Here is a 23,677-nt window from a genome sequence, read left to right on the forward strand (position 1 = left end):
TGTATAGCCAAGATGATGATGACTTCCCATTATGATTTGTTGGTGAGCAGTTAAATTAGTTCATGATCTAGGCTTCTTCATATTTGTATATCAATGATTGATGCATTTTAATTGTTGAAATTACATTCACTACTTGTCCTTACACCTTTGCATGGTATTGATAACAGAATTTAAACTTCAATTATCATCACAATTAGAGATAGCAACACACAGAGATACAAAACTATCATTTTTTTTTCTACTAAAGGGATCGAACTTCGACTGTTTTTTTCTATTAAACGGGTTGAACTTTTTTTTTTTTTCTTATTGAATGAGCAAAGATAAGAATGGGTTTAATCTCTAATGCCTTTGCAAATCAATGACATAGAATTTTTGTTTTGATTTAGAAATGATGATTAAGATAATTCTTTGTTGATGTGAATAATTTTTAATTGATGGAATTTTGTTTTTTCTATTGAAATGATTTAAGTTTCAAATTTTTTCATTAAAAGGGCCAAACCTGCATTCTCTCTCATCAAAAAAGTCTAACCTCTAAATGTCTTTTATATCATTTCTATAATTTCTCTACCATGTGTACTATCTATTTGGAATTTTTTTTTTTTAAATGAAAATGATGTTTATTGATTTAAAACGTTGCTTCATTTTATTTTTAAGAGTATCTAAAATTCAAAGAAATTATTATTTACTATTAACTCACATAAAGAATTTTAAATTTTCCACTTATAAAATCTTTACTATAAACAAACAAAATAATAAACTAATTTTAGTTAAGTTTTGCTTATTTTGGATTGATTTTTTTTTTTTGGTGTGTGTTTTTTGGAAATAAATTTGGGGAAATATTATAATTTGAGGTTTTTGCCAATTGTAAATGTTTGTGTTACTATACAAATTATCTATGTTATAGAATAAAGTGTTCACATAAGCATTTTCAACATAAAAAACTGTCATGTCATTCCTATTTAACTTCGAATGAAGTCGTGATAATTCGGTAGTTTCAACTGAAATTAATAAAAATTTGATTTCTTCAATAGAATAATAAAAAAAAAAATTGGTCCCTTTAATGATTAAATTGAAAAGTTGCCCATTTATCAAAATAAAATATTATAGTTCGATATTTCTAAGTGTTGTTATCTCTCATAGTTATCACAAAGCATATAACACCCATCTATTAAAGAAATATCCTCTATAGGTGAATACTATGAACTATGTAACACCTTTTTGTGGGTGTGCCTTACTCTGGCATAGACTATCTTATGGGCACCATATCACAACTTTCTTAAAAAAAATATTATTTAATAATATCATGAGAAACATGTTTTCATTAGTGTCATAAATCTTTAAAACTCATGGCATGAAGTCTCATTCATATACTATGGGATCACTTGGTCTCATATGACTCAACACGCTAAGAAACTGAGAAAACATGTAGAAACTTTTAACATGTATCATGCATAAAACTTGTGTTATATTTTTTTAAAATACATGATTATTAAACCTCAAGCTCTTTATTAAACTCATCTTTGGCTTGCGTATCAGTTTCACAACTCATGTACATGCTCATAACTCATGTCATGTCTCATAAATTATCTTAGGCATGTCTTGGTGTAACTATACACCTTTCATGTCTCTTGAAAACTCGTGAGACACTTCTAGAATGAGTGTTCTCTACTATAGAATGATTGTTCTTGCACTTAAAACCCATGGGATACTTCTAGAACGGGTGTTCTCTACTATGGAATGGTTGTTCCTACACTTAACCGTTCACGACTTTGAGAATGAGCATCCATTCTTTGTTACTTTGAACATTCACTTAATTTCTCTCACGATCATTCATCTATCCAAAAACATTTTTATTTTTTTCTATATGAACGATCGTTCTATATTTCAATATGAGCATTCATTGTAACCTAGTCTTTGTGGAAAAAAACGATCATCCCTGTCTATTGGGTTAGACATTCTATCATTTTTCAAAAACCCTAGTTTTATTAAGGAATGATTGTTCCTATTCTTGAAATGGTTGTTCCATGGTATCTATGACAACAAAATTGGCTTGTTTTCATAAAAATTTTAAATTCCAACACATCCATCACAATATCATTCCTCTAGAATACCAAATATTCTAAACATATTACAAAACATCCATGACAATCACAACAAATGACATTTACTATTTTCATTATTCTCTTTATGTACAAATCTTCATTTTTTACCTAACATTAATCTTATATTAAAATCTCATCATGTCAAAATCAAATTCAAATCAATACAACTAATATAATTTTTGGCCGAAATCAAATTACATTAAATATAACAAGACTTCTACTTGGTTTCCAAGTGTATATGGTTCGATGAAGATCATTTTCCTAACCTTAAATCTCCTTTCCAAGTCATTTGCCTAATGATTGAAATTGAAAAATAATGTGAGAAGAAATAGTTTCAGTGAGTATTTGCGTATGGGAGTAAGGCCAAATCATAGATCATGATTTTTTTTATATAGAATTTCAATAAAATAACTATTGGAACAACCTTATACCTTATAAGAATGATCGTTCACCTCTTAATCCACTTATAACATGACGCATTTTTTTAATTGTCCACTTGGCACCAACTAAATGGGCATTCCTTCCTCTGAAATGACCATTTGACCACTTATTTTATTAAATAATTTAATTTAAACATATTTTTACATTTAAATAAATTCATACTTAATATAAAATGACATAAATAACCTTGCTACGCACATATAGATATTATAGAGCGATAACCTAAAATTTATTGTAACTTGTGCAAAATGTTATTTTTTATTGATTGTACCTTATGAAGTATCAATGCATATGTTTTGGTAACTATTGATGCAAAAATACACACCAATGTACTTAACTAGCTAGAAATATTAAGTGAGATGTGTGATTAAAACGTTATATAAAGTGTTTGTAAGTTAGCAAAAATTAGTAAACAATGAAAGAGACAAAGTTTTTTATATGGTTTGGTGGCCTAAGCAAAATTTTTTGGACACAATCATGGACTCAAAACACTACAAACCCCACATTTGAATCAAACATTTGTTGCTATGCCAATTTTAAATCAAACATTTAAATTCACCATGATTACAGCAAAGTACAGGCAACATTTTACATGTCTTCACATATATTATATGAATATATTTAATTCTTGTCAACTTTTAATCACATCTTACACTTAATCTCAATTAAACGTAAGTTGATATATATGTATAATTTATTATTTAATCACATTAAACTAAATGATGCATTAAACATTCATGGCACATATACATAACATACCATTCAACATGACATGCAAAACCTTTTTACCATGCATCGCATTTTCAATTTCTATGTAATTAAATTAATTCCATACAATTTAATACTCACCCAAAATTGCTTTAATCAGTATTAAAATTACATTTAACATGTTTGAACTAAAGTTTAAAAGATCCAAAATTTTATATGAACATTTCAACATGTATATGCATATATATTAACATATCACCATACATTAAACTTTTCTATGCATATACCATACATGCATGCCCTTAATTGATGTATTTTATGTACTATACACAAAATTAGCATAAAATTTCTAATGTATATCATCAAATACATCCAACCAAACATGCATTAAAAAAAAAAAAATCTAGGATTTAAACTTCAATTTTTCAAGCCAAAAGCACATGCATGTCTAAATTAAGCACATATACATGCATCTCATGAACACTTCATCATATACATGCATTAATTCATATGTTCTTCATCTAAAATCATTAGAACATATAAAAAGGAAACAAAAAACCCAGCAAATTCTCAAAATTGAGAGCTTCATTTCAATAATAAGCTTTAAAAACTTGATTTCCTAGCAAACCAACAACATGCATGTACACATATGTCATATATACATACTATTATGCACAAATAACACATTTTTAGTTCAAAAATCAACATGCAAGGAGCCAAAATGGCTCTGATACCATTTGAAGGAGAATGGGGAAGAAAATGATGCAAAGATTGACGTGCATGTATATAAGGGCAAGAATCAAAGCATAAAAAAGAAAACATGAGAAGGTTAAATAGTTATACCTTTCCTTTTTTATGTAGGATGATGGAAGAAGTCTCTCACATGAAAGAACCTCCAAAAGATTGCATCACCAAGCCAAAAAGCCACCAAGGCCAAGAGCTAGAGAGAAGGGAGAGCTTTTGGTATGTTGTGAGAGAAAGCTTTAGTTTAAAATGAAGTTATGTTCTTAAAATGAACTAAAACCTTATTTATATACTAATGGCTAATTAAAAATTATGAAATTGTTAATTGGTCCCTTTAAATTTTTTACTTAAACTGTGACCATGCATGTATATCAAACATATACTTTAGGCACCCTAATTCTATCTCACTAACATCTTAATTTTTAAAATGTTACTTTTGCACTCATATAACATTTTATATGATTTTATTTTTTATTATCCTTTGGAAAGTGCTAGCCAACATCTAATAATTAATCCTCTCTCTCTAAGTGTTTGGTTTATTAATATGACCATTTGAGTTTACCATGACGTAGTTGTGAACCCTTTTTTAGATGATTCGAAAATGCATCTAAAAGCTCAATGACTATAGTTAGGGGTGGATACGAGTCGAATCGAGCCCGAACACTGTTTAGCTTGTTTTCGGCTCGTTTTTAGTCAGCTCGATTTTCAGTTTGCTTCGGGCTCGTCAAAACATATGTTCGTGTTCGGCTCACTTTATAATTTAAGTGTTCATGCTCGACTCGCACCTAACTCGAGCTCGTATCTAATAGCTTGGGTTCGCTCGGCTCTAGTTTGGGCTCGTATTTAACTTAAAAAAATAAGAGTAGTTTAGTTGAAAGTGAAAATTATGAGAGCCAAGCTGAATCCAGGAATGTTTGGGAAAATTGTCACAACTATCGTAAACCATGTTTAAGCAATCAACAGAATATGTGTACCTCCCCAACATATTTTAAAAGAAGTAAAGAAAGGTGGAAAACCTTGTCGGCGGCTGAACAGCAGAGAAGAACAACAGAGAAGAAAGGTGGAAAACCTTGTTGGCATAGTTTAGTTTTTAGTTTATTTTCAGCAGAGAAGAACAACAGAAAAATAAAAGGAAACTAATTAGGTTTGCTTTAGTTTAATTGCTTCCAAACGGCAACATTTTTGCTTTAGTTTAAGGGAAGCCAACAAAGCAAGCTTTTTTATGTAGCTGCACAATACAAAGTCAACGCAGAAGGTCATATAATACCGCCAGCCAGCATATTAATAACGAGCTCAACTCGGCTCGTCGAGCTAGCCGAGCCGAGTATTCCTCTGTTCGGGTTCGGTCTCGCGTTCGTTTCTTGATTTTTGCTTCAGCTCGTGTTCGTATTCGTGTTCGCTTGTAACAAGCTCATTTCGGGCTCGTTCGAGCTAAGCTCATTTCGAGCTCAAAAAAGCTCGCCTCGAATCCAGCCTTAACTATAGTAAATATTTAACAATATGCCATAACTAGGGCTAGATTTGAAGCAAACTTGTTCAAGCCTAAAACAAGTTTTGCTTGAATAAGCCTAGAATGAGCTTGGAGAAAATGAGCATGAATTCGAACCTGAACACAAACATGATTAAAATAAAATATGAATATGAAACCCAACCCGAACAGAGCCATGCTCGGCTTGCTTTAAAATTTTTCATAACTAAATGACTCTGGTTATGACACATTTAGTTATGACTTAAAAATAAATTAGGAGGGAAGGGAAATCCCTTCTTCTTTAGAAATCTCTCATTCCTTGGAAATTGTTTTCATATTGTTCATATAAACCAATAAGCATTTAATATTATTTTCTCCATGTTTCAATAAACTAATAAACCTATGTCATCTGAAATTTGAATCGCAAACCATTAAAGTAGGCTACAACCCCTTCTTCCTTGGAAATCCCCAATAATCATTGGAAATTATTTTCTCCGTTTGTTGCTTTCTCTATTTCAATCTCTTTTTCTCAAAAGTCTTAGGTATTTCAAACTTCCATTTCTTATCTAAGTTTCTCTAGGAAGTTTCTTCTCTTCAAAACATTTTGGTTTCTTTGTTTCAGTTTTTTCTCTTTGAAAGTCTCTACCATTTCAAACTTTAGTTCCTCCTCATGTTTCTTCGACAACATTTAACCGTTGATGATGTCCACACAAGCCCGAGCATTATGCGAGCCAATCACGAATACTTAAGCCATGAAGCGAATCGAACATGAACAAATGTTTTCTAAAGCTTGGCGAGCTCGAGCCTAGCCAGAACTCACCTACTTACAAACAAATTGACTCTTGTTTGGGCTCGGCTCAACTCAACTCAAATCCAGCCTTAGTCATAACAAAATATCATAGCTACCCAATTAGTAGAGGGTTAACGTTTAACTTCTTAACATGTCATTGATACAATTACTTATATAATTTGATTTCTCTTTTATATGATGTATTTTCGAGACTGAGATATAGATAAAATGTCTTCCTTAATGATCCCGAATTTTTATAGACCAACAACTATCAAAGACCAATTAATATTGAATCGAGTATTAAGTCAGTCTTATTGTGGCCATATGATTAATTTGTTGTGACCATCCATTAGAAGACCCTAATTGAAATATCAACTCTCATACTCAAGAGTAACGAATCTTCTGTTAATCCATCATAGTCTTCATAAAGCTAATCACTACATTTCTAGCAATTCTCTAATTGAATTATGTCGGGCTAGTGTCAAAAATACCAATCCTTACATACGACGATCTAATAACCTCAAATCTAAAGATCATATGTACCTTTGTTCACTAAAAGGATATGTTGTATAAACACTAAAGCAACCACCCATATGAAATCCTTTTGGTGGACAGGTCTGGTAAACATATTTATAATGTAATCCTATGTGTTGTATCAAATTATTAATAAATAATTTTAACACGTGAGAATTGTCATCATTTCAATGAGGATGTTTAACACTATGATAACTCTATCACTATTACTCGTGTCCTAAGTCATGACAATATTAGAGTTATGGACATTCTAAGAATAATCATATAATATGCACATAAGATTCTTACCATCAGGTGTCATGCACTAATCCCCTCATCATGATTTAATTACATAGCTATGATGATTGACTTTAGAGACCCTGCACTAATAATCTCGCACTTGCATTATAGCTAATCAGCCATGTGTTTAAATGGTCAATGGGTCTGTCAAGTTGTCATTTGTTTCTACCTTGCTAACCTACACATATTTACAATGTAGATTCTTTTTGATATGGTGAAACCATTTGAGTATATGTTTGAATCTTTTATGAGACCACTACTCATTTGCTTGTGTTATCGCTCAATTGTTATCATAATGGAGTTCTATAAGGCCAGTTCTACTAAGAACCGCCTCAAGTTTAGTTATGAGTTTCTTGCTCGAATTACTTTTTTAGTTGTATTGGACAAAACGATATACATTAACTTTATTATAGAATCTGTCATAGTATGTTGCTTGGAGCTCTTCTAACTTACTACACTACTATTTAAACTAAAAACAAATCTTGATTGGGATTTAAAATTTTCTTGACCTGTTTGGAAACTAACATCATCATACCCTCTTATAGTAACCTCTTATTCTCTTCCATAAATTAAAAAAAAAAAAACATCCTTAATCCTTTTTAAGTATTAAGGATGTTCTTAGCAATCATTCAATGATGCCTGAAATTTGAATATTACAATAACACCTTTATTGAACTCAATTGTAAACAATATTATAAGTTGTCATTTTTTAAAAACTTATTAGGGATTAATAAATATTTTCCATATTTTGTTTTAAAAATTATTATATTCACTCAATATATTTTACAAATATATTACATCCCTAATAGTTTGTACTATTACATTTAAACCCTTACTTTATTATTTCTTTGATGGTGTAATTATTATTTTTGAAACTATCAAGGATTATTTGAAATTTTAAAAATTTTGAAAACATACCAACTTTTTTAAATTTTCAAAAAACCCTTTAAAATTGCATTAACATCACTAAATTTTTTCAAAATTATAGATTGCTCTAAACATATGATTGTACATCATTAATACCTTTAAGGAAATTGAAATTTATGCCCACATTTATAACCACTTGAAATTTTACTCAACATTTTTTACTTATACATTTATACCACAAAAACAATAAACTTCCTAAAATACCCAGTATTTTGACCAACCCTTTACGCGTTTCTTCTTCCACACTAGGCACCAGCCCACATTTCTTCTTCTGTACTAGGTGCAATTTAATTTCGTGTCACTTGAATTTATTTCCCTTTACTTCTCAAGATCACTCACTCCATACACAGTTGATTCAAACGAACTTTGATTTAGTCATTCAATCTTCTTTGACATTTTAGTAGTGATTGATGTTATAATGGTAGTAAAGTTGAGTGCTTGTTTGGTATTTTATCTAAGAATAATTGTTTGATGATAAGTGTGTTAGGGCTAGGAAATTTTCGACTAAAAAGTTGTTTTTTGGTTAAGGAAAATGCTTAGCAAGTTTTTGCACTTTTCTTTTATCAGAAATCACGATGTGGTTAGTGGCCTTGGGCGTTAGATTTAAGGTTTGGGTTAAGGAAAAATCTTATATTTTTAGTTAGAAATGAATTATATGTGTTGGAAAGACCTTTCTAGGCGATTATGTGCTTGATTTGTTAACTTTAATTTGTGAAAAGGTGTCTGATTTGCATAAGTTGTGTGATGAATATGGATGAACTTCCAAACATAAAAAAACCCTAGAAAATTCCCGCCTAAGCATGACATGTTTGGTATTATTTAGCATATGAACAACCTTGGCTCTGATAAGGCTTGGACGTTACGCCTGACACCTATTATGAATAGTAATGTGCATTGCTATTCACAACCAACTTGTGCCATTATACTAATTCAAATATGTTTTTGTCTTTTTCAGATATATGGTGTTAACCATCATGTAAGTGAGTACAGATTTCACGGGACCCGTGATTTCAGGTCTAATTGACGTTCCACAAGAAAAAAGACATGGTGAGCATTATCAACAAAAAATTAACCATGACCCAACAATAAATGTTTAGGATGGCATGTTTTGAGCACTTGTATCAATTTGTCATATCAAAGATACTTTTTTTCAGTCAATATATGCAATCAACCACAAACATTGATTTAAGGATTGTCCTCATGACTCGATCACTAACCTGTCTATAATATGATAATATTTGATCTTGTGGACAAGTGTATTCTTTGCCCACAAAACGTAACACCCATACATCTCCTTCATTATCCTTTATTGATCATGCTTACTATTTACATTGCTCCCCTAAACACTTGAACTCCCATTGGTTCCTATTAGAGTAATGTACTCTTTTTTGAAAACTTGTCTCTAAAATATGTCTTTCAAATAATTCTTTCAATTTTGCTTAGAATTATAAAAACCCATTACTTTTTACTTCTATCAGGTCATTTTTCATGATTACCAATACTCATGTTTTCAATGTCCCACTAAAATGGATTAGTAACATGAATATTTTCTATATATGCTTCATGATCAACTGAACTATAATGTCCTGCACTACACTCAACCTTTTTATCAAGATCATTGGTTTGACTTCTCTTAGCATCTTCTTATGCATCATACATCTCAAGGTTTCAATAGATAAATCTACATCTCGTCAATTTTCACAAACCTCATGAATTGATCATCATCGTTATCATCATCATCATTACCCTTAACATCATTATCATAATCCTCATTATCATCATAATCATGATTCACATCATACTTTTGAAAACTATGGTTGTGTCTAGTTGTATGTAGATAATTCTCTCTTTATTCATCATCAACCTATTCTTCTTGAAGATTTTCTCTTCCTTTGATACATCTCTTCATAAAATAAAGTTGTGTCAATCCTCTTGTTTCCTACCAACATCACGTACTCAACATCATCATCTCAAATCTCCAATGACATTCCAGTCAATGATGCTTCATTAGGGGTATATGTGTGGATATGTGATCAACTTTGATTGATTTGGAGATGATAGCAAATTTTCACAAAAAATCCTTTGAAATCAGTGCAAATCGTTTTTTCGTCTCTACCTACATATCTCATAATATTGTCATTTTTAGTAGCTCATTGTCCTTTTAACCGAATCATAAATACAATTTTTTTTAATTTTGAAACGAAAATAAAACGTGCAACAATTATAATACAACAAATGAACTTGGGAAATTATAATTTTTGAAATTAAATGGGAAATTACAACAGACTCATTTGTAAGCCCAAGGGGGGCACACCTGAACCCTTCATTCTTCACCGGTTATATTTTCTACATTAATTTCACTCTAAATACATCATAAACATGCATTCTACCTAATCTAATAAAAATTTTTGGTTGAACTATCAGTACTATATATAATTTAATTGACAAAAAACAAAATTTATCAATAAAATCTTATTTCCTTGACAAAATCACAGGGTTTGTGCATGATAAGATTAAGGGTTTAGATCAATACTTAAGATTAAGGGTTTATGATGCATTTTATGCAAGATTTTGATAATGAAAAGTTGACTGACTGAAGTTTGTGTTTTTTATGGTTGAAAGCGATTGTAAACTTAAGTTTTATATTAGATTTTGTAGTATAAATATATAATAAATAAAAGAAAAAAGTTGAGTAAAATTATACCAACATATGTAAATACGAAAAGAAATTTCATTTTGTCATATACCTTTATTTATGTTTATACTAAAATTTTCTCTATTTTAATTAAAATTAATATATAAATTAAGATATAAAATATTATTTAACATGACCGTCTGAGAACTTTTTTATTTTTTTCAATAATTTTATAAGAATTTAACAGATTGAAACACTGGAGATCGAAAAGCTTTTTGCAAGATCACAATCCGTCAGTCAAGCAATAAATATCTTACAAAGGGAGATCACCCATACTTCCGTCCACGTGTCTACCTTTGAGTAGGCAAACTGGCACTTTGCCCAATCTTCCCCTCTCCACTTTTCTTCCCCTTCCTCACTTCATTTTTTGTTAACGTTCAATGGCTATTAAGTCTTTGATTGTTCCTTCAGCTTCAGCAACTAGATCACCACCTACACATCGCTTTCGACATCCCACGAACTCTCCTTCATTTCCTCAACAATCACAGTCTTTGTCTTTCAAGCCTCTTAAAAATTTGAACAGTGTGTTGCTAATCAGCCGCTACACTCTTGTTTCTCTTCGTCTTAACCGCCGTCTGCATCTACCTCCAGCTCTTGACTCCGACGTCCCTCATCCTCTTCACCAGGTTTTGTTAATTCTACCACTTTTGTTAATGTTTTTAAACTTGGCCTGAAAATGTCAATTTTAGCTTGCCTAAATTGAAACAAATGTTAATATTCTTGATGTAAAATGATTTTTTGTTTTTGTTTTTAATGATTCTAATTTTTGTTGGAATATCATTGAAGGAGTCGGCGAATTTAAGTACCAATAAGAGCTTTGAGGAATGGAATTCGTGGACAGCCAAGTTCTCTGGAGCAGCGAACATCCCATTTACGGTGATCCAAATGCCTCAGATAATCCTTAATGCTCGGAATCTTTTAACAGGAGACAAAACTGCCCTTTTGGCAGTTCCATGGCTGGTAACGAGATGGCATCAATTTCTTTATCTTTTTAACAATTTATTTTAAGCGCTTGGTTTTTTATGTGGGCGGTTATGCCTGCAAATGCCTTAGATGACACAAAGCCGGGTTGTTTTTGTCTCCATTTGGTATTCGTTCGATATCTGCAGTTGGAATTCCGTGAAGAGTTGTCTTGGGGATTTTCTAAGCATGATGTACACGAAAAACCTTTATCGCAAGCACTTAATTTCTTGCAGATAGTTGAGTTGGAGTTCATTGAGTTTATTGATGCAACTCTACAAGCTTAAGCATTTAAAATGATGAAATAATTTAATAAAGGATTTATTAGAGACCTGGAATTTTGCTATATAAAAATAAGAAAGTACAATTGGATAGTTGAAGTCCTATTTCTAGTTCGCTGATATAGATCTTTCATCATCGGAACTCAAGAAAGTGAATGTTGTGAATGCAGGGCATGCTTACTGGTTTGCTTGGGAATCTTTCACTTCTCTCTTATTTTGTAAAGAAAAGGGAGAAAGAGGCTATTTTGGTCCAAACATTGGGCGTTGTTTCAATATATGTGGTCATTGCGCAGCTTGCAATTGGAGAAGCAATGCCTCTGCCACACTTTGTGATTACTTCATTTGTTGTGGCCAGTGGTCTTGTTTTAAACTTCCTTAATTACTTCAGTATGCTGAATGTTGAAATCTGGCGATTCTGGGAAGATTTTATTACCGTTGGAGGAGTAACTGTCCTTCCTCAAGTAAACTCTCTGCCCCTGTTAATCTCTAACTATTCTCCACTGACAAGGTGATTAAGGAAGTGTCTTGCAACATGTTTATTCTCCATGACCTTTTCTATATGAGTTTGACTGCAGGTGATGTGGTCTACATTTCTCCCATATGTACCTAACAGTATTATTCCAGGGGTGATAGCTTTTGCTGTAGGCTTGGCAGCTGTTGGTATGGTAAGCTTTTCATTGCTTATGGGGTATTAATCTACATCTTCTTATGGTGTACTGCAGATTTGACTACTAAGAAATTTGGATTATATTTGCAGATTACAATGTGTGAAAATCCTTTCTTCTAAAGGAATATGAATTTTTGCACAAATTTTAAGGAATATGAATTTTTGCAAAAATTTTTGTTTAGAAAGAGAAGTTTTAAAATTTTCTAATCTACATGGTGACAAGATGTGCAAAGCTGATTGCCTGCCTTATTTTTCCTGATATTCAGTGTTGTTGATCACATATTTATCTTCCTCAAGAGAACAATCTTCAAATATTCATATATCTATCTATCTATACACACACACACACACACACATTTTTTGGTGTGGAGAAAATAATTAAGCTGAATGCAACCTTGGTTTAACCTGATATGTGCATTTCATATAAATCATTAAAGAAAAATTCTACTTTGATTTCACCTGGGTGGACCAGCACTGACAATGACTTGTCCTGTTAACTTCCGGGCCTGGAGAATTGGAATGCATCAGGCAACTATAGCATGTGACCTTTCTAGAAAATGAGCGGCTATACGCAAAGTTTGGTTGAAATGAAAAACTACATTGCTAATGGCGTTAAGAAGATTAAGCAATACTCAACTCCATGTAGAAATTTTACCTTGCTGCATCAAAGCATTTTTTGTCCAGTGCAGTGCTAAATGTTGCATGACAGTGCATTCTTGCAGTTTTATAATATGTAGTATTAAACTTGAATTCCTTTTCACTCAAGTCATTATTAACTTAATTATTTATATACTGAAGTCCAAAGATGTTCTTTTGCATATTTCCTTCTAGCAAACCTTTTAAAATGGGAACTAGTTTCTTGAGCAATTTTCTGTAAAATAAATGACCTTAGGTTTTCATCTAAAATCAAGATTACTAATTTTGTATGGTTTAAAATTCATTTATATAATCTTCATATCAATATAGAGAGATATGCAGTTCGATGAAGCAATCTTTTAAACTTCCCTCTGCTAAGATTTGCAGGCAAGAATGGGCAAACTTACAGAGAAAGGCATCAAAGTGGTTGGAGCACTATCTGGATGGACGGCAACCCTTCTCTTCATGTGGATGCCTGTTTCACAGATGGTATTATTTGAATGCTTCAATTTTCTTTCTTGATACATCAAACAGGTTATGATATCTCTCTCTGACTGAAATTTACAATGCTTGTGTAGTGGACGAATTTCCTGTATCCTGATAACATCAAAGGCTTGTCAGCCTTCTCAATGTTGCTTGGTATGATCGGAAATGCACTTATGATCCCACGTGCACTCTTTATTCGTGATTTGATGTGGTATGGCCCTTCCCCTGTTAATACATTTTCCTTTTGCTCCGCATAAGATAGGCAATGGTATGGTTAAGTGTCACAATTTCTTATTTGTTAAACCTTAAACATTTTGTTAAGTTCTCAAATTATATCTTCTGGCCAGCCAATTAAACCATCTTTCATGCTGATAAGCTATCTTAAATAATAGCAACAGACGATACATTGAGTTAAAGGGAAAAAAAGAAGTTTACCGGATATGCAACAGTTGGCAGAGATTGTCTGTTGCTCCGACATCAATCCATGCAGCTTCAGTGCTACAATTGATGAGCTTGGGTCTAAGAGAAAACTTGGAGAAAGGGAAGCTGCTTGTAGATGGAGATATAGTAAACCCAGAACCCGAAAACATTCAATCTCAAAACCATTAACAACAACAATACCTGCAGATAAACCTTTGATACATTCTGAGGAAGATCATTTGGGTCTGGCCCTAAAGGGTTGATCAATGTGAAGATCAAAGATTCTGCTATTGGTTCTTCATCAGTTTTAAAAAAAATCTGTCTTTGGCTCTTTTTCTGATCTTTTGGTGGGTGTTTTGGTTTCTTAGGGGTTAGAGATTGGTCTCTGATCCTGCTGGACTTTTAACTAGTGGGGGGACAAGAGAGTCTTCAGCTCAAAGATGGGAAAGAGGTATCTAGGGTTTTATTCCGGCTCAATGATGGACAATGAATTAGGGGTGGGTTTTATATATTAATGGTATTTTAGTAATTATTTGTGTAAGCTAATGTATATTATAGTAAATAAGCAGGCAACAGGTTTGTGGTGGGGCAGGGAGATGTCTATCCGCATTCCTGCTCGCAGGGATTTTTTTGTTCTCGTCCTCATCTCCATTTGGAGAGTCTCCTCTCCGAATGGGTTGGTTTGGAGACCTGGGTATTAGGGTATAATTGCCATCCCCAGGTAGCAGTTCCCATTAATGGTTAAAAATTCTACAAACCGTCTGAATATGGAAATTGTAAAGCAGCTGAGAGAAATCTGTATGTGGGAACATGTAGAACTAGCTTATGCGACAAAAAATGTGTCTTAATGTCAGAACAAAATTTGAGTTGACACCAAAAAAATTTTATATGCTTCTATTACTTCTGAACCATTACTCCAAAACCTTGCAATTCATCATGTCTCCATAATAGTGAACCAACTTATTTTTGTGTAAAATATCATAAGTATATTCATTCAACTATGCTTGCAGGTTCACTGGTGCAACTTGGGCAGCCCTATTTTATGGGTATGGGAATATTGCCTGTCTGTACTGGTAAGAAAGTAGAAAGTTTTTTCACCTGCCTTTCAAAATTTTAAAATTTTTTAACCTGCATTTCAAAATTTTAAAGTTTTAATTGTGCTTCTTAGAATTAGACTTCTAATCTCAACTAATAAATTTCATTGTGATTTCAGCTTCAATGTTATCAGCAGGGAATTCTTTTTGGCAGCTACAGCTGGTTTATTTTCATGGATAGGTACTTTCTAAATTCACATAGAACCATTACTTGTGGGGAATAATATTATTAAAGATGACTCCTCAGATCTGATCCCCCCAGCCCCAATTGTCACAACCATCTACTTTGAAAAAGAATAAATATTGATTAATTCGGATTGAGCAGGTATGGCTTTGTGGAAAGACACTGTTGTATACGGATACAACTCACCTATGACATGTTTGAAAGAGTTGGTTTTTGGACGTTAAAGTTGAAGCACAAAAGAACAAGTGATCCTAAGCCACGGAATATAGAAATTATTTGTATCCTTTCAGAAGTCAGTTGTTGAGCAAACATGGAGGAGGTCAAATATGGTCATCAATTTTTATTTTTATTTTTTAATCAAAGACAAACTTAAAATAATAATGTTGTAAGTGGTAAAGGTAATAACATAAGGCGGGGCAGGGACTGTAGCTTTATACTATTTTGTCTGGTGTCTTATAGTGGTTACACAGCAGCCCATGAATAATAGCTTCGTTTATGTTATAAAATTGTCTCATTCTGGTGAGTCCAGTGACTGCGCAATAGAAAGATGTTGAGATAGGAATGCATATGATGAAGCAGAGAATAGATCGCCTATACCCTATGTGATTTTTGGCATAACATGTACCAGTTCGTCACTTGTTTTCCCCCACGAAACTTAAAAGGGCAAAATCGATAGGCAGTGAGTGGAGATAGGTGTTGGTGTTGGTAGTGGAAGGGTGGTGATCGTGTGGGTGGAATATTTAAATGGGCAAAAGACTATTTTTTGTCTAAGTTTTAGCGTAGTTTCGAATGCACATTCACAACAATTGAAAAACTCAAATATTTCTCCATAGGTTAACTTATCTTAAAATTTTCTGTTAATATTTTATTCCAATACCAATTATAAAAAGATATTAATATAATTGAAATTTATTTGTAATGTCCTCAGTGTTTATATGAAGTTAAATAATTTATCTGATGTAATGGTTATATATTCAGTAATTAGCTCTAAAGTTTAATTTATTTGATATGATTGATATAACTTCTAAAAAAAAATATCTAACTCGAAAAAAGTTTGTCACAAAAAAAAAAAAAAACATAGGACTGAAGTTTAGCCGAAGAAGATGATTGTGAATTCCTAGTTCCTTTCTCTGCAACAATGGCATCAATGGATTTTCCCTCACTCTGTGTTCCTCTTTTTCGAGCCTTCTTGTTGCTCTCCAATTTTTCCTAACTATTACTGTCCATGAAGTCTCTCTTATCCTCCCTAAAAGTCCATCTGTTGGGATTAAGAAACAGCTTGCAGAGCTCTCAACAACTTTATGAAAACCTGAGATTGCTTTCTCTGTAACATGGTTGGCTGTTGGCAGATCCTGTGCAATAATCCCAGCACTGACTGGAACAATGTCTTTCTACTAAACACAACAATTGAAGACTGATTGATTCATCAGTATAGGGGATCTGTAAGGTGTTTGATCAGGTTGTATTCCTTTTATTGGGCGTCATCTATAATCGTCTCTTAAAATTGGTCTGAGGAAACTTATTTCAGCCATTCAAGTAATGATGGAAGTTTTCATGATTTCAGACAGTTTGTGAAAGGGGTTATCGAGAGATGGTAATGCCAAACCCTATGTTGTGGCTTTCTCAGGTCTGTTAGATGTTACATTCTTTTTTAAGATTCTACGATTCAATCTTTAAGCACATCTCCGTCCTCCAGGATGTGAAGGATCTGTAATGGCCTGGTTATGTCGGCTTTAGCCCTATCTCTCATGATAAGCAGATACCTTGCATCATACACTGGAGTTACAGGAGACGATTTTTCTGGATTGCCTCTAGCCCTTCTAATACAGGCAGTGAGTACACTCTTTGCCACTTTTCTTGTCATCTTTTACACCTGATGATGTGAAAACTAAACCCAGGAGAAAGGACTTGTATCAGCAGGGCGAATTGTTGCGGGAGCCTATTCTGGATCACTCCAGGACTTGCATCGTCTTATCCTTTTAATATTGGGTTTTATCATTATTTCAAACCTGTCTCGAATAGACAGTTTGTTGGCAGTTTTGTAAATCCTAATTCAATTCACATAAATTCATAATAGGATTTTGATGGTGTTTAAACTAACCCGAAGAACATACAATCAAGAATTGTCGGTCTTGATATCTCATTAACCTTTGACAGCACTTTAATCAGAAAGTCATGCTCCAGGTCCTGATTTACTTCCCTATTTTCAATCTAAATGACTTTAGAAATGAAACTGAGAAATTCTTACATCTCTCCATACCATTGACACATCAGAATGAAGAAAGATTTAGACAATGAAATGCCAATTGTTCAAGACAAAATAAACTAAAATTACCAACAACACTTCTAGTTTTTCACTACATTCAAACATCTAGTAAAAGTACAGCTAGGGGCTGAACATAACATAACTTCCACACATTAGATTTTCACAGACAAAAACATACTGATTCCTAAACACGATCATGCCACAAGCACTCACCTTGAACCGCTCCAGCTTTCAAGAGGCCTTCAATTTCTTTGGGAGGGTTTAAGCCAAGACGAGTAGCACGTTCCCATCGAGCCAGTCTGGTTATACCAAGGCATGGACCATATGACATGTTCATGTCAAACTCCCTCAGTGCTTCTTCATTCTTACTATAATCATCTGTCACCACAACCAATTCATAACATTACTCATATGAAATCTCATCTATTACATAAATATCTCTGCATTTCCAAATACAAACAACTTTTAACAATCACAATGAATTTCTCACTGATTTTCATCATTCAACTTAAAGAAACAACAGTTGCTAAATTGTATATAATTCTATGTTCTTGGAAACACAGATTTTTACCAATCTACTTTAATGGTGTTCTCAAAAGCTGCTAAAAATAACCAAAAGGGAAGGTTAAAAACAAATAAAAATTTTTCTATACGAAGTTGTTTTAAAATATAAATAAACAAAAACAAAACTTTTTAAGAGCCTTTTTTACTATAAACATATCTCAATTAATCTTAAAAAAAAAAAGCAAAAAACAATTGAATATTTGAATCATATTCTTAACAAAACGATTCTTTAAAAAGAGAAATAGAAATTCCAATAAAATTATCAAACCCCTATAAAGTCAGAAAGAAATAAAAACCTTTGAGATCAAAGGAACCGTGAGAAATCAGGGCCGCCGGTTGGGTAACATCGGAGTCTAAGGAGGCAACGTACTTGGGGGACTTTCTCTTCGAAGTCTTCTTGGTGGCAGTGCTCTTCTTGTGCCGGTAGAAACCCTCGATATTTTTGGATGATGATCTCGTTGCCATCTAACTATCACTGCAAATCAGAGATTCAAATTTCAAACTTCGAAAAATTAATCCGTCGTTTGCTGCTTATAAAAGTATTTTCTCCTTATTGGGCCGGATACGGGCCCCCGGGTTTCAACCCACCCATTGGGTGACAAAATTTAAAAAATATTATACAAATAATGGATGGAATGACCATAACTCAGAACTTTGATATAATAATAATAATGCTATACTTTAAGTTTAAAAAATCTATTTTTAAACTGTGTACTAAAATTTATTTTTTTAATAAAATTAGTTAAGAGACAAAAATGTATTATATCTTTAGTTAAAATTGAAAAATAGTTTGCCCCTATAAATTATAATTTTTTCTCTCAACTCTAGGTTGTCTCATATACCATAGTTAACCATTTTCGTTGAAATATTGATGTCATATCCTAGCAACATTTAACCTTTCATCAATTTGCCTTCTTTATATTATTTTAATGTTTTCAGTCATAAGCACTTTGCCACACACCTTCAATGCCATTCACCTTCATCTCCTTACACCATCATGGTCTTTCGTCTATTGTAAACAAACCTCTCTTAGTCTCCTTGCTTTTCCCTCTTGTTCAAAAGCTTGCCTTTGTTTCTTATTCTCCTATTTTAGTCTCTTATCATTCCTTATCTACTTAAGATCTTCTCTCATTCTCTCTTCAGCTTTTTCTCTTTTGTGAGCTTCCTTCTATATCTTGTCATTTTATTTCTGGTCAACAAAATTCTTTCATCTCTTTTTTTTTTCTTTCTTCCTACTCACTAACTAAATAGATGCAATAGAAATAGAGTTGCATTCAAACCAAACCAAGCTCGCTTTAAAGGTGTTTGAGTTTGATTTTTTTGAGAGTAGTCAAGTTTGAGTTCAGCTTTAGTATGAGCTTGAATCTAGCTTTGAGTTTGACTCATTACTAATATGATATCATTTTAATATGTGTTAGTCAAAATAATGTTATTTTGGTCAATTCATATCAAAATTTTAAAGCTCATGAGCTTTACAAGTTGAACACCCTTAAAGTTTAAACTCAAAAATTTTAAAGCTGAAGCTTGAGTTTGTTTTGGGCTTGTTCAAGCCAAGCTCGAGCTTGAGTTCAAACAAGTCTAGTTTAAATCCAACCCTAAGCAAAAATTCATTGGGGATTAAGAATATACATATTGTCTTGTTAAAGGCTTATTCATCTTTATCTAGCATAACTATAACGAGAACTGCTTCTAATCCAAGTGTAGGATGACACCTTTGATATCCATAGAAGGCATGAGGTGTTAGAGGCGATGGAAAGATCCAATATGGTCTGCTAGAACCTTAGTGAATAGGTTGTGTGTATAATTGTTGAAAAATGACAAAAATTATATAAGGTTGAAAATTTGTTCATTCATACAGAAAACAAGAATTGATCGCTAATGCACCATGCACGATTGTTTATATGAACTTTATCATATCACTCAAAATTTGTTATCATGCATAAATATAAATATGCAATAAGATTGTCAAATAAGGGTCAACTCAAGTAATGAATGGTCATTCATAAACTATGAACTGACATTCATCTGACCTAACATTTATTTAATTTTCAACTTATCTTTATCCAAATTAGATATCCAACTTATCTTCCAATTTCATTCAAGCCTATCCATTTTTTGGTTTTTACATTTTAACACTTCAAGTAGACTTAGTCATATTTAAGTCAAATTATTCAATAACACCCAATTCACCTTGTATAATCTAAGGCCTCTAAAATTAAAATCTACCTATGTTGTGTGTAACCCATAATTTTTTTGTCATACTAGTAATGAATATATTCGTATCAAATCTATAATTTGACAACCATCTATACACAAGCCAAGATTGGCCTCTAACATGGCATAATGGCCACTTAATTGATCAAACGCCAACGATTAAATTTTATCCCTCAAAATTTCAATTATTGTAATATTCAATTTTTTCATTATATGATATCTCTTCAAGGATGAGACACAAACTTAGTGTCTACCTTAGGGAATCTTCGATATGCATTGACTAACATTTGTATCAATGAGCAAGTGGTATTGGAATTAGCAATGACTTAATCCTATTATAACCATAAATTCAAGTGGTTGTGTACATCCGTTAATAAGTCTATCAGAGATATTGACTCTTGTACCTGAGAGTGATAGATTCTCTATTAATCCATCATGACCTTTGTACATCTCTTAATATGGTTAATCACCACTTTTTGGTAATAATTTCTAAAGGACTATGCTGGGCTTACATCAAACCATATAGACCTTTATACAAGACAACTTAGTGACCTCAAATCAAAGGATATAATGTACAACTATTAAAAAATTTATTTCATAGATACTGGATAACCATCTATATGGAATCCTCTTAGTGAGTTAGTTTGGTAAACACGTTTACACAAAGTGCATCTATGTGTTACACCAAGCCACTAACAAATTGTAAGATTATACGACCTTTAGCAACAACAAAATTGTTCTTTAAAATTTTAATATCAGACATCCAAAACTGTATAACCTCACTAGGATCACTCTCGTATAAATATTGAATCACAAACATGACAAACAACTATAAGGTGTTATGAAAACTCATACTTACATTTGCTAACTCCTTCACTTTGATAGACTTCAAGGTTGGTTGCAATCACCTTTGACTAGGTATCCACATGAAGCACAAACTCTAAAAGGTTTCAACCAGTGCACCAATGCAATCACTTATGTGTTACACAAACTCTAGGTGTTTAGGATGCATGGGCATACATTATGTATATAAAATAGTAAAATCAGTATTACAAAAAATAGCATATTTTTATATATAGACCATTTACAACCGTATATCTATGATGTTCACTCATACATGATTCATGCATGGGTGTGATTTTACCATGTACATGCCATGTACAAGTGTGACTTTCTCATTATAACCTTATACTAGTTCAAAATTATCAAAATGATGGTTTTGTCTTTATCAAATTGGATAAAGCTTCATATCCACAATTTCACATATATATAAACACCTTTGGATTATTACACTTTGGTCCTTAGGTGCAATAAATCGCACTTCGAGTTTAAAGGCCTTTTGAGACTCAAAATTCGCTATTTAAGTTCCAGATTAGATTTAGCTCGAATAATTTTATGCTTTTAGAGTTTGATCAAGTCTTTTTTTGTGTGATTCATAGACTCTTTGTTAGGTTGATAGTGACCAAATTCATATAAAAAAATTTGGCCCAACGTCTATTTGAACACAGACTAAAATTGGCCTCTAACAAGACATCGTGGTCGTTCGACTAAAATAGTGTTAGTGATTGACTTATAACCTTTCAGCAATATGATTACTCATAAAATTCAACACTTTTTTCACACAATATCACTACAAGGTTAAGACATAGATTTAGTGTCTACCTCAAGGTACCCTTTATATAACATGCACAAAACATTACTAAAATATTTCATGTGTAATCAAGAGACATAAAATGCCCTTCGTGCAACTTGGGAGAGGCTCCATGAGTAATGAGGTACTAGCATTCCATTTTGTCAAGCTTAATCAAACAAAAGTACCTTTGTCTACAACTGGAAGTAAAAAATGTGTGAACACTTTGGTGGGATTAGATTTGATTAGATGGAATGGAACTGTTTTAACCAAGCAGTGAGTGGTAAGATGCAAGATTAAAATGTCATATAGTCAAGTCTATGCATATGTTGATAACATTATCTAGAAAAATATGTCTTATGACACCAAGTTATTATACCATAAATTTTTCATAATGGGCATCTATTTGAAGTTTCAAACCAAACACTGCAAGGATTCAACTAGTAATTTATTAGAAATCAAACTTTAATTAATATGTAATTATAATATACTTGATAATATTACAATATAAAATCATTAATTATATTGGTCTTTTATTAGTATTTAACAGTTTTTTTGTGCATATTATTATTCACTTGTTCAATAATACACACATATGAACCATAAACATTAATTATATAGGAGACTCATGATCAGTATTATGATAACTTTTGACCTTTATTGCCAAAGATTGTGCGACTCTTGAAAAAGACTAGTATTGAGACATTGTTGGTTAAGGCTAATTATTTAAGTTCAAGAAAAATTGTAGTGATTTTTTTGAAACTGTAACACAAATAATCCATAAGGATATTGAATTTTTTACTCTTTTTTTAAATCATGTATACATATATATTACTCATCTCAAATCCTAAATAAAAATATCACAATAGTAATCTTTTTCCTTAAAATACCTTAGTTGATACAATCTATGTAGAAAGAAAGAATACCGTAATAGTAATCTTTCTTTTTTTCTTCAGCCTTCCAACAAGGGAAGAAATCTCTACAATATGAAAAAAAAATCGAAGTAGGACGATTCTTCAATCAAGAAAGCACCTGTGATTGAACAATAAAACTCATGAGAGACGAAAATTTTCAAAATGTTTTAGAAAATTCATATTTGTTGCAAAGATTTTATAAAAAATCATCCATATTCAAGTCAGTCTTGATTCAAGCCCTTATTTTATGTGTAAGGTAGATTCATATTTATGACTTCACGTGAAATATAATTGTGTTATGATTTCATGTTAAATTGTTTAATTTATAATTTCATGTTGTTGTATTGTTTAAAGTTGTTTAATGTTATTTAATGTTGTATTGATAGTTATAAAATACAAAAATCTATGTCTAGATTCCGCCAACCCTCTTGGTCTCAGATGGAAAAAGCTGTTGGAACACAAGTGTTTAAAATAGCTATTTACACCAATACAATCCATTGCAAGTCTTTTATAACGTCCAGGAATTTTCACATAAGTGTTTTTATGTTTTTAGGTTTATTTTAAGCTAAGATGGAAAAATGCTGCATTTAAGATTCGCTATGAAAGGTAATAAATCTTACGTAATGATAATGTGACGAGATATGTTTGTGGGAATGAGAGAGGGATGTGCATT

At 32.2% G+C, this 23,677-nt stretch overlaps 2 protein-coding genes, 1 long non-coding RNA gene and 1 pseudogene across 4 annotated transcripts; 2 read left to right on the forward strand and 2 right to left on the reverse strand.

The window, feature by feature from the left end:
• Positions 1–2,161: 2,161 nt before the first annotated feature.
• On the reverse strand, positions 2,162–4,250 carry LOC123221957. 2 transcript variants are annotated; one of them, XR_006503332.1, is made up of 2 exons: positions 4,095–4,250; positions 2,162–2,395 (listed from the first exon to the last, which is right to left on the reverse strand). It is a non-coding gene; the product is annotated as an uncharacterized LOC123221957 (long non-coding RNA). The 2 variants fall into 2 exon arrangements; XR_006503333.1 differs by having other exon boundaries at positions 2,162–2,628.
• A 6,700-nt stretch (positions 4,251–10,950) lies between these two features.
• LOC123221027 (maltose excess protein 1-like, chloroplastic) lies at positions 10,951–15,944 on the forward strand. Its single transcript, XM_044643694.1, has 9 exons — positions 10,951–11,314; positions 11,475–11,648; positions 12,100–12,390; positions 12,505–12,594; positions 13,620–13,721; positions 13,811–13,929; positions 15,149–15,211; positions 15,352–15,413; positions 15,558–15,944. Exons 1-9 carry the CDS (start codon positions 11,069–11,071, stop codon positions 15,638–15,640), a joined length of 1,230 nt encoding a protein of 409 aa, XP_044499629.1. The 5' UTR covers positions 10,951–11,068; the 3' UTR covers positions 15,641–15,944.
• LOC123221440 lies at positions 15,727–17,399 on the forward strand (annotated as a pseudogene).
• A 293-nt stretch (positions 17,400–17,692) lies between these two features.
• On the reverse strand, positions 17,693–18,761 carry LOC123221028 (DNA polymerase delta subunit 4-like). Its single transcript, XM_044643695.1, has 2 exons — positions 18,543–18,761; positions 17,693–18,060 (listed from the first exon to the last, which is right to left on the reverse strand). The coding sequence occupies exons 1-2, from the start codon at positions 18,709–18,711 to the stop codon at positions 17,867–17,869; spliced, it is 363 nt and encodes a 120-aa protein (XP_044499630.1). The 5' UTR covers positions 18,712–18,761; the 3' UTR covers positions 17,693–17,866.
• Positions 18,762–23,677: the final 4,916 nt, after the last annotated feature.

The sequence above is a fragment of the Mangifera indica genome, chromosome 7, assembly GCF_011075055.1.
Source record: "Mangifera indica cultivar Alphonso chromosome 7, CATAS_Mindica_2.1, whole genome shotgun sequence".
Lineage (NCBI taxonomy): Eukaryota > Viridiplantae > Streptophyta > Magnoliopsida > Sapindales > Anacardiaceae > Mangifera > Mangifera indica.